At 34.9% G+C, this 12,579-nt stretch overlaps 1 protein-coding gene across 1 annotated transcript; it reads right to left on the bottom strand.

The window, feature by feature from the left end:
• Positions 1-2,659: 2,659 nt before the first annotated feature.
• On the bottom strand, positions 2,660-12,536 carry LOC132548764 (uncharacterized). Its single transcript, XM_060212651.1, has 9 exons — positions 12,453-12,536; positions 10,407-10,854; positions 9,892-9,936; positions 9,258-9,383; positions 7,656-8,126; positions 7,164-7,256; positions 5,135-5,264; positions 4,435-4,546; positions 2,660-4,076 (listed from the first exon to the last, which is right to left on the bottom strand). Exons 1-9 carry the CDS (start codon positions 12,512-12,514, stop codon positions 3,950-3,952), a joined length of 1,614 nt encoding a protein of 537 aa, XP_060068634.1. The 5' UTR covers positions 12,515-12,536; the 3' UTR covers positions 2,660-3,949.
• Between the last annotated feature and the right edge of the window lie 43 nt (positions 12,537-12,579).

The following is a 12,579-nucleotide window of genomic DNA, read 5'->3' as shown; positions in this document are numbered from 1 at the left end:
ATCAGTGTCTATTTAATAATAAATCTAAAAAATCAGGGTCAGTCAGACACTGTTGGTACAGAAACGCTTGAAAATCTGGGTCAGTCATATGCAGCTGTTATTTGGTTTCTGTGAAACACTTGTTAAATTTGTTTCTTCAATGTAAATCAGTCATGCATATGATTTTATTGATGTTTCGAAAGTTATGGTCACTAATCTGCAATAGAAGAGACATGAAAATTTGTGGCAAGGCACCTTTACTTTGCTTTGATCAATTTCACTAAAATGCTTGTAATTCAGGGTCAGAAGATTTACCAATCTGTTTCACTGAAAGGACTGTTAATCAGGTCAGTGAAACATGTTTCGGTTGATTTGTTTCACAAACGTGCTTGTACATCAATCAGATGCTTGTAGATCTTGGCCGACCAGAAGATTTAAAAAAAATTGTTCAAAATTGTTAATTAGATGTATCTGGTCTAGAGCTTTTGGCTGATCACATTCATTAAAACTCTTGACATTCTGAGTCACCGAGATGATATTATTTGGCCTGTTTCTCTGTATAATTGTAAATCAGTGTATTAAATATTTCTTTATCAATGGCATTTCCATGCACTTTCTTCAATCTAACTAAAATGCTTGTCAATCTGTATCACTTCAATACATTTTCCTCAATCTTAGATTGGAAAAGCTGCCGAATTATCATTATCATGCGGGTTTTTTTCACCCGAGTAACTTTTTCTCATTTGAGCAAACTTTGAAAACTTTCCCACTCCATACATTAAAATGCTTATGAATCAAGGTCTTTCAGAGGGTTTCCATCAGATTCACTTCAATATTGACAATACATGGTTAAAACGAACGTATGATGTCATGTTTACTGTTAATTCTTTTTTGACCTGATCTTGATTGCTTTCCTATGTTCCGTCATAATGAAGTCCACCAACAGCTTTTCACAAATAGATGTGTTGATAATTATGGGTAGTTTGGGTTTAAAGCCTCCTTGAAGAAGCTGGTGGCTATCTCAATGAATGACATACTGGAGGCCCATCATATGCTTTCAAAGCAATCTTGGTAGTGTCTGCCCAAGTAAACAATCACATCAGCACAGACTGGTTCACTTCTCAGGTTTCTGAGAAACACAAGCCATTACCATGAATATTCACTTGAGGTTACGTAGGCCAATGATTTATCACTTGTAAATAAGGTCTTTTCCCGGTATCAAGTATCTATCCTGCAAATTCTGAGTAAAAAAACTCTTATCTAATGTCTATATCAAATAAACTGTAAAAAGTTTACAATAAATCCACTTCAGCATTGTGGAATCTTTCATTGACTGTTAAATCACTCCTTAATTGTTTTCGTGACTGATATTTCTAAAATTTTGTCCAAAAAATTTGATGCATTACTATCATATTTGTAGCTCACACTTAGTAAACCAAGTATCTTCAGTCAGTCTGAGAAAGATAAACAGAGCAAATCCAGTATTTGTTTAATCTTGAAATATTCTTTTAAGAGCCAATTCAATCATACCATACCATTACAGCCTATTTCAAATGAACATTTTGTCGATATTGAGTCAAAATATTTACCATTGAAACACAGGCTCTGTTTGCCGCAGAACTATTGCTACTTTGACAGTGATTAATCAGGTTGCATATCTCAAAAAATTAAACAAAAGATCCAAATTGTCAGTCAAAAAAATGTCAAGATGAAATTTTTTTTCTGATTTAGAAATCTGGGAAACATTTCAATGTTTAATGTCATCTTTAAGGTTTTATCACATTTTCTTCTGACAAACGATACATGATATTAAGCCGGTTTTCATTGTGGTACAATTTCCAATTCTACAACTTATGTTGTTGCCAATATAGAGAAAAGTCAATCCTATAAAACAGTTGTAATATTTACAAATCATCCAGTCAATGAATGTATCTTCATCATAAATGTATGTTCATTTCTGAAATTAGACCTTTTTCCTGTATTGTTGACTTTCAGAAAGTTTTCTTATCATGACCTTTCCAAACAGTCTATGTCACTAATGAAAGAAAATCATGGTCTTTCAAACACTTTTTCAAACACTTAACATCTATAGACACATGTGGTGACTGATAACTTTGGGTGGGAGTAAAACTTATCAAAATTTTCTGTAATTTTGTTTTCAGTCATGACTAATTCAAACTGTGATGTTTACATAACCTTTTTAGATAAACTAGAAATGTTAACTAAATTGGTATTCTGCTTTACTAGATGCCATTTCCTCAATTTCTAGTAACATATTGTATGAAACAAATACTTTCTTTCCAAGCGATTGAGAACAACGACAAAAGTCCAATACGCCTGTATCAGGATCTGAAATAATGTGGCCTTGTCCTTGGATAGGCTGGTTTTGTTTTTATTCATGCTGAATAGGAGGACCATCAGGGTATGACCCAGAACAAGCTTGGGCTAAGTAACAGCTGAAAATAGGTTTCTCCAAAGGAGAGCCACCCACCTCAATATAAACCAACATTGGATCACTGTAATACAAGTTCTGTGTCAACGGCCCATACCATGGTTATTAAAATCTTCATCTCTTCCCAACTGTTATAAGCATGCTTAAAACCAGATGATAGTTGGTGCATCATGGGACATGTCACCTGAGATTCTTGACTCAGACAAGATAAAGGTCATAGGTCACAGGTTCTTATGTCTGCTTCTTTTATTTGACTTTTTCAACAGGTTTATATCTATTACATCTAAATGAGAAATTGGCGCAGATGTTAAAAATTCTATTTTCATATGCATGTTCCAACTTAACTGTGAAACTGCATCAACTGTAAGTACAGTAAAACATTCGTGAAACTGGTATCATAAACCCTGCATCTATGCAGTAAATTCTAGACAAAAATTTTATAAGGGGAAATAACCCAGCGTCAAAAAAAAAAAAAAAAAACAGTAGACGACATATGAAAATTTATGTCTTTACTTTTCTGTATCGTCAAATTACAGAAGCTTATATTCAATTAATATTCTTTTTGGTAGTTTTTGTAATTTTTTTTACAAAATTGATCTCTTAAAAAATATCTTATCATTTGTTTTCATAGCTCCTTTTTTCCACGAAATTCATTGTAAATCTACCAAAAATTTACTTTGCAAATCATAATAATTGTGTATATCAGAAACAAATTGCATGAACACAGTTTCACAGTTTTTATCCAGGTGTCTGAACTACCAACTTGAAAATTGTCTTAACATGCGTGACATTCAATAAGAAAAATATAATAATTCAACACTAATACTAGTTCACTGCTACAAAAAACACAGGTAGTCATTTTTTTTTCTTTGAAGGATCCCAAAAATGTACTCCTTGATGCATGCTGAAACTGCACTTCTTCAAGCAAGCTGAAACTGCACTTCTTCAAGCATGCTGAAACTGCACTTCTTCAAGCATGCTGAATCTGCACTTCTTCAAGCATGCTGAAACTGCACTTCTTCAAGCAAGCTGAAACTGCACTTCTTCAAGCAAGCTGAAACTGCACTTCTTCAAGCATGCTGAAACTGCACTTCTTCAAGCATGCTGAATCTGCACTTCTTCAAGCATGCTGAAACTGCACTTCTTCAAGCAAGCTGAAACTGCACTTCTTCAAGCATGCTGAAACTGCACTTCTTCAAGTATGCTGATTTTGTACTTCTTGAAACACACTGATTTTGTACTTCTTGAAACACACTCATTTTGTACTTCTTTAAACACACTGATTTTGTACTTCTGGGTATCCTCTGAGTATGACCTCTTCTGCATGACTTCTTGAATGTTTCTAAAGTCTGACTATGAGAGTCTGTTTCTCAAAAGTTCAAAACTTTTTTCACTCAACAATCAAGCTTTGGCTTTCTAAATGTGAATAGCACGGTGTAAATAACACATCCTACTGATTAATAGATGATAAAAATGTAATTCATGAAAATGACAGCATGAGATACATGTGTATGATCACTAAATCTTGACAGTGAAGGTGACAGGTTTAATCTGTTTGCTTGCTTGTGTTTTAAACAGTGCCCGATGCAGTGTGTTTAGTTCAACATTTCCTCCTCCTGGATTCTTCTTTATGTTTTGTCCAAGTCTGACAAAGAATGAAATAGTTTATCAATCAATTGTATGTAAGCATTTAACTGTATACCAGAAAAACTTAAAAAATCACTTCAAGATTACAAAAAGTGTAATAAAATTTTTTTTTATTATTATTTTATTATATAGCAACCAGAAACTGTTCAACAGAGACAAAATTGTCCAACTTCAAATCTCTTAATAGCAACAAATATCTTAATTTTCAATATGTGAAAATCACGTTTTTTTATCAATATAAATTTAGTGAAACAGAAGTTTCATTGTTTTATTCGGCCTTCAGAAATTGATTCAATTCTCTATGTGAGGCAGAGAGCATAAAAATGAGAAAAACCATAGCTAATACATGTACATACTTGAGAGGACCTCCCTTTTCCTTCGCTGGCTGCGATGGTGGGGTGATGACATCTGCGACCTGTTTGACTTGTGCTTTGGCTGGTGTTATGAGCTTCACTTGCATGGACTGACCTGTTTGTGGACACAGTAAACATTATAATTAGGTTAAGTTGTTTAATTTTACGCTGTAAATGGACAAATGGATGAACAAAAGCTATTTAGATAATAAGAATTCCTTTACAGATTCCTGTTTCTTTCCTGCCATTTTTACAGCAGCATTGTAGAGCTAATGTCTTCAATCAGAATGGTAGACATAAGGAATAATATGATTTTATTTGTTTAGAAAGTTGTCTTCTAAAATCATGTTCAATACACTCTTAGTTGACAACATTTTCCCCGATATCATTCCACTGCATCATCTCATCATCTACATGTATTGTACAAATTTTGCTGTTTAAATTCAAAAACAGTAACATTAGCAATCAGTACATTATGACATTTCACCTTGATTTCAGTTATACAGACATCAAACTTTATGCAGCTCACACTGCAATTAGATACATCAACTGAAGAACATAACACTCTCTACTAGTGCAAAGATAAAGACTAGTCAGTCCTGTAGCTAATCCACACTTACTCCCAGAAGTGGTGTATGATTCATAGATTTGACAATTTTACTTTCCCACACTTTTATACAAAGTCCACTGCTGTGTTACTGACCATCCAGCTCCCTGTTGTGGTATTTCTGGGCAGCTTTCTGGGCATCCTCTTTCTGGACATACACCACCTCGGCTGTACCAGGCTTCACCAGACGAGCTCGCTTCATTGGGCCAATGGCACCAAACAGCTCCTGATTGATCAATAGTTGTATTTATGAAACAATAAGCAATTAACAAAATTTACACCTAAATTACTGATTTCAGCATCACAATCGTCAAACATCCAACACTAACGGAGAGACAGATCCTTTGTCTTTTAGCTTAACACAACAAACACTAACCCATAGACACATCCTTTGTCTTTTATCTGAACACATCCAACACTAACCCATAGACACATCCTTTGTCTTTTATCTGAACACATCAAACACTAACCCATAGACACATCCTTTGTCTTTTATCTGAACACATCAAACACTAACCCATAGACACATCCTTTGTCTTTTATCTGAACACATCAAACACTAACCGATAGACACATCCTTTGTCTTTTATCTGAACACATCAAACACTAACCGATAGACACATCCTTTGTCTTTTATCTGAACACATCCAACACTAACCCATAGACACATCCTTTGTCTTTTATCTGATAGACACATCCTTTGTCTTTTATCTGAACACATCCAACACTAACCCATAGACACATCCTTTGTCTATTATCTTAACACAAAAAACACTAACCCATAGACACATCCTTTGTCTTTTATCTGACACATCCTTTGTCTTTTATCTGAACACATCCAACACTAACCGATAGACACATCCTTTGTCTTTTATCTGAACACATCCAACACTAACCCATAGACACATCCTTTGTCTATTAGCTTAACACAAAAAACACTAACCGATAGACACATCCTTTGTCTTTTATCTGAACACATCCAACACTAACCCATAGACACATCCTTTGTCTATTAGCTTAACACAAAAAACACTAACCGATAGACACATATCCACACACTAACCCATAGACACATCCTTTGTCTATTAGCTTAACACAAAAAACACTAACCCATAGACACATCCTTTGTCTTTTATCTGAACACATCCAACACTAACCCATAGACACATCCTTTGTCTTTTATCTGAACACATCAAACACTAACCCATAGACACATCCTTTGTCTTTTATCTGAACACATCCAACACTAACCCATAGACACATCCTTTGTCTTTTATCTGAACACATCAAACACTAACCCATAGACACATCCTTTGTCTTTTATCTGAACACATCCAACACTAACCCATAGACACATCCTTTGTCTATTAGCTTAACACAAAAAACACTAACAGATAGACACATCCTTTGTCTTTTATCTGCACACATCAAACACTAACCGATAGACACATCCTTTGTCTTTTATCTGAACACATCCAACACTAACCCATAGACACATCCTTTGTCTATTAGCTAACAGAACACATCCTTTGTCTTTTAACACATAAACACTAACCGATAGACACATCCTTTGTCTTTTATCTGAACACATCCAACACTAACCCATAGACACATCCTTTGTCTATTAGCTTAACACAAAAAACACTAACCCATAGACACATCCTTTGTCTTTTATCTGAACACATCCAACACTAACCCATAGACACATCCTTTGTCTTTTATCTGAACACATCCAACACTAACCCATAGACACATCCTTTGTCTTTGATCTTAACACACAACAAACACTATCTGAAAGACAGATCCTTTGTCTGTTAGCTTCACACACTAACCATCAGACAGATCCTTGGTCCTTTATCTAGGCAGACTGCTACACTCAAAAATGTTGTTCATTTCAAAAAAAAGAAAAGAAAAGAATCATGTTTACATGTTCATGTGTTGCTGTTTTATGACTCCACCCCCCACCCTGCCCCAAATTTCCTTCATTTTTTCCTGGTTTTTCACCAAATAACAAAACAGAAATATTTAAATCTGTTAATATGACTGATCCAAGCAATGTTTATTCCTCTAAAAAATTAAACCCATCAACAAATATAAATGAGTTTTAGAGAATTTGTATACTTACAATGATGTCATCTTGAGTAACAATAACATGCAGGTTGGATATCAGGATTCTGTATCCTTGTAGTGGACTGAGTACCACATCAGGATCTTCCTCCTGAAATTTTTTTAAACTCAAAAGATTACATGCTACAAACCTAGACCTGTTATCTGTGATAGTTATCTCCCTTTCCACAATACTTGTTTTGCCAGAATTACATATATCTCCTTTGCACTGCACACCTATGATTTAGTCAATGTATGGAAATGGTATTTGTTGACATTAACTTCGAGTTATTTTTGTTTACTGTGGGCCCCTTTGTTAACATAGACTGCTCGTAACATTAAAAAAAACGTTTCAGGCCTCAAAAGTCAAAGGCTGCCAGAAAGAAAAATAATACAATAGGTCCATTCTTATTATATAAACAAACAACCTGTGTACAGTCGGTGAAACATGATAATAATCCAAGTTCACCAAAATCTGCATGAATTAAGTTAAATTAACCTAAACACATACCTCTTCTACTACAACTGGAGCAGGGGTTGGTTTCATCACTTTTGTTCTTTTAATGACTGTGGGTGCAGATTGTGACACTTGTGACACTTGTGTAACTGGTCGTGTCTGTTTTGTTGTGGTTACCACACCACCAAGTCGTAATTGTTTACCAGTCGTCAACGATAGCATATCCCCGACTGCTTTTCGTTTCATGGCTGTGGGCGGAGATATTGGTGTTGTAGGTACTGTTCTTTGACTATCAAACGTAATTTTGTTTAACTGAAATTTTTGTTGCGGAACTTTACTAAAATGTGGCTGGCTCTGTGGCATTTTCACTGTTAAAGTTTTCTCACTAGGATAGCCACTGTTTGGTGCCCACGGGTCAACGTCATCCATCTCACCATACACAGCCGGACTGTACATGGGCTGTGTACGTGGGTGAGCCTGGAACATTTCATTTTGGAGTTGAATCACTGGTCCTCGTACATTTGACTGCAGGTTTCGAAGTCCATGAAAAAGAATCATAATAGATGTCTCTACACATCACCAAATAAGAAAAACAATCATAGTGTGTATGCTATGAATAAAATCAACTTGGTCCAAAGCAATTATAGTCTTTACAAGTTTGATTAATCTATAACAATAAAATCTTTAGAAAGAAAAGCTCAAAAAAATGTTCAATAAAGTATTTAAAATTAGTTTTAAGTTAATTTCAATTACAACATTTTCCCGGAAATAAAAAAAAACCCATACTTGGTGATACACATGAAATTCTATCCAGTAAAATCTCACGTATAAAGCAATTCTAATTAATTGTCCTGTAATAAGCCCATGCCCTTGTTGCTCTTAACTTCCCGATAACATTTCAGGGTTAAAGAGTACTGGAAATGAGTTGAATAACTAAGATGATAAGTGACTAAGATGTTGAGTGACTGAATGACTAAGATGTTGAAAGACTAAGTGACTAAGATGTTGAATGACTAAGAGATTAAGATGTTAAGTGACTAAGATGTTGAATGACTAAATGATTAAAATATTGAGTGACTAAAAATTTGAGCGACTATTATGTTAAGTGACTAAGACTGTCATGACTGCATCCTGTTTGTATTATTTCCAGGCTGATTTAAGTTCAAAGAGTGAATGAAGTTAGCGATTATGGTCAAGAACAGACAAATAAAGGATAATGTTAACAAATGTCAACACAACGTGTGGTGACATCAGACCTCAGCTGGCAGACATTGTACACCAATCAATTACTGGTATTACAACATATATTACCATAATAAAACTTCATATAATTTTGATAACAAATTGCTGAAATTGAGTACCGTTGTTCTCGTCTTTCGGTAACTAGATATTGGCATGTGTGTTAGTAAATCAATAACCAAATAGCCTTATTTTTGTTTGTCTCTGAATACCAAACCGGTTTACATAATACTGAGTTTATGAAGTTTGACTGTATTTAAAATTTTCTTTAGTTCACACTTCTTAATCATAAGCATTTCATGACAAAAAGCACAAAATTTGAATAACAATAAGTTTGAAAACAGTTTCCCTATAGAGAACTATTTGTGTAAGATACTGAGTTGACAGATGGCAGTTTAATAGCTTTGTGTGTTTCACCTGCTGATTATTGATTGTCTTCGTAAAAAGTGGACCGTCAGCGGACTCTGACGCGGAACCATGGAGTGTGCGGGTGATGAGGACATTGTTACCAGAGATTTGAACACCAGACTGGTTCCCAGGCACCTGTTATCAACACCAACATGTTAAGTGATATTTACAGAATCTGACATTAAACCAAATTAGAGAGCAACATTATCATTTCTGTCAAAATTATTGGGATTTTTTCTTTATAGTCAAGAATCCCAATTATTGATTCAAGGAAAGAAAAAAAAAATTTTTTCATTATTTTGAATTTTTTATTCAATTTCCTCCAATAAATTAGACAGAAATCTTAATAATAGGTTTGATAAATATCAGTTAATATTAGAAAAATAACAAAGTCTAAATTATACCAAAACCTCATACAAATAAAACAAGAGTGATATTTTTAAATAAATTACAAATTCATATTACTTGACAAACCCACTTGTCTCTCAGAGCTAACTTAATCTCAAACTGGATAAACGCCGGCGATATTCTGGAATAATGCTGTTATATTTGGGTAAATGCCATTATTTTCTGGATAAATGCAATTATACTTTGGGTATGCCTTTATATTCCAGGTAAATGCCATTATTTTCTGTGTACCTACCTTTCTTGTTATCTGGAAATTGCCTGAAGACACATCCTGATTCACCTAAAAACATTGAAAAATTGGTTCATAATAAATCTCAATAACTGTTTTCTTAGAACATTTTTAGTGGTTATCTCCCTTTGATGTAAATCTAATTTCATCATAGCATGGCCACTCCAAAACTAAAGTAAACCAACATCACACAATACAGGCTTTAACAAATTGGCTGTGACCTTTGGGTCTTGGGAGCAGTCACTAGTACAAGAGTGATAGGTCATGACAGCAGTCACTAGTACGAGAGTGATAGGTCATGGGAGCAGTCACTAGTACAGGAATGATAGGTCATGACAGCAGTCACTAGTACGAGAGTGATAGGTCATGACAGCAGTCACTAGTACGAGAGTGATAGGTCATGGAGCAGTCTCTAATATGGTGAAATTAATTGTCCTGGACAAAGAATGAAAATATGACATGAATACTGATACACAATAAATTTTTCTCAATTCAAAGTATCAAAATAAATGATAACTTACAGTTCGCAGAAGATTACTTGACGTAGACTGTACAGCGCCAACTCCAGTTCTGTTACCTGCAGGCGTAAGTTGTTTCGCATTCTTTCTGGCGAGGATCATTGCTCTAGCATCTGATCCTTTATTAGATTGTCCTTTGTTTACTAAGCCACCTCTACCTCCTTTCAAATTTGATATTCTTGTTCTAGCATCACTGAGCTTGGCTTTAGCAACGAGTTTATTTCTGGCATCCAGTGGTCTTTTTTTTGTTGCAATAGTGTCTCTTGCATCAAAGTTATTTTTAACTGTCACTGATATGGGTTTGGCAGCTGCAACAAATTTTCCTTGATTTCTCTGTGTTTTTGAAGTGTAGAGTCCACCACGTTGCTGGAATCCTCCGCGTCCTCGGCCACGACCTCTTCCACGACCACGACCTCTGTCCTGACCTCTGTTGGCCAGTGCATTTGGATTACTATAAACAGAACAACAAATTTGTAATATATGCGTAAGGGTCCCAGTCTCCTTTATGGATCATTTTACAAAGTAAATAAATTTATCTTAATGTAAAAACTTCTATGTAAATAACCTGCATTGCATACTACTGTAAAGATTACAACCAACAGAGATATCTGATTGTGTCCAAATGTTTTTGAAAGTTGTTGCAGTTTTTTCTACCCAGTCAGGTGGCTGTACTGATTGGGTAGAGAAGTTGGTACAGCTGTACCAACTTAAAGAAAAGAAAACTGCAACAACTTTAAAAAAATTTGGACATAATCAGGAGATACGCTGGATAGATAAAGTGTTAGGAATGAGAAAAATTTAGAGGGTATAACCAAGAGAAGGAATACAAAGTGCTCTTTATCGTTATTCATTATGATTCATGATTTTAATGAGGCAATGACTGCTATCTGTATTGGTTGTAATTTTCATGATGGTATGCAAGGCAGGTTATTAGGCAATATAGAAATAGGCTATAGCCACTAAATATGCAGAAATTCTCGATCATGCGGCACTGTTCCAAGTGTCAACCGAAGTGGACTGAATGAACGCGTCTTGTAAAACATGATAATTTTGGATATATAGTTAGTGTCAAGATAGAATTGTTGCATATCTGAAAAGAAAAATATCTCGGCCAGCGTTGTGTGCTAGTATGTAAATGCATGCAATAATATATTTTGTGCGAGACATTAGGACATGAGGTAAGTCAATCTGACTTAATTTCCAGGATAGAGTTTATAGGGCCTGATGTCAAATGTCTGATATAAAGGAGTCCCAAGGAGGGATTACAAAACAAAAAGCTATTGTACTCAAGCAATGGTCAAGAGTGTCTTCATATGCATGACAATCATTTATGATCAATGTTATAGTGAGCGCAGCGAGCGCTTTAGGGTATTATGTGTGTATGATAAGTCAACTCCAACAACCTGCCCGTACGATCAACTTTAAATGGAAGTGTGGCTGGATCTTCATTACCCACAATACACTTGCCGCAGCACGCAATGAAAACTGCCGACCAGTTGAATGGATTAAAATCATTTTGACCGAAGAAGAAGAAAAAGAAGATGTGTTGCTGCTGCTGATGATATATTGGTAAATTTGCATGTGCCGATGTTTTGTTAAATCTTGCGAGATATACAACATATTTTAAAAAACACGCTTGAGTGCAGACATGGATCAGGTTGTTCAAAATGTGCATATTGTTGGCTAACTTGCGATCGCTTTCAGGCAATGCCTATTTCATATCAATTAATGTTAGAAATCATTTGTTTCTTTTCATTTCAGCCAAATATCATTTATCACCAGTGTTAGTCCATTTGCAATTTTTGGATTCCATCTGATGATATCAAACCATTCATAAGTTTTCTCTTTACTATATCTTAGTCTGAATTTCTATAATTTTTAACACAGAATTGGACAATTTACATAGTTTATTGTTATAATGTTTAAATATTATTAAAACTTATTCACATTAGATTCAGTTATTTGTTATCCAGTTTCACTTTGAAAACTTCAATGTTCGGTCAAAATAAGCCATCTTAATGGCCCGAATCTTTGTGTCAGTCGTTATACCTTATTTGAACTTGAAAATTGACGTTGTTATCAACGATATAATCTTCAAGCGACACGTCCATGATGCCAAACGTGGGATGCTGATCGTTTGCTAACTCGTAGTTTTTTTAACTTCCTGTGTAAATGT

This window comes from Ylistrum balloti, unplaced genomic scaffold (assembly GCF_031769215.1).
Source record: "Ylistrum balloti isolate Yb309-2 unplaced genomic scaffold, AGI_CSIRO_Ybal_v1 Utg370026, whole genome shotgun sequence".
In the NCBI taxonomy this organism is placed as follows: Eukaryota; Metazoa; Mollusca; class Bivalvia; order Pectinida; family Pectinidae; genus Ylistrum; species Ylistrum balloti.
This window is presented reverse-complemented; position numbering and strand designations above follow the sequence as displayed.

Excerpts from the sequence above, each read along its gene's own strand:
- LOC132548764 (XM_060212651.1), bottom strand. The coding sequence starts at position 12,514 with ATGGACGTGTCGCTTGAAGATTATATCGTTGATAACAACGTCAATTTT. Across the intron at positions 10,855-12,452 it reads AATTTTCAAGTTCAAATAAG|TAATCCAAATGCACTGGCCA; the intron begins GTATAACGACTG and ends TTCTGTTTATAG. Across the intron at positions 4,077-4,434 it reads GAAAAGGGAGGTCCTCTCAA|ACTTGGACAAAACATAAAGA; the intron begins GTATGTACATGT and ends ATTCTTTGTCAG.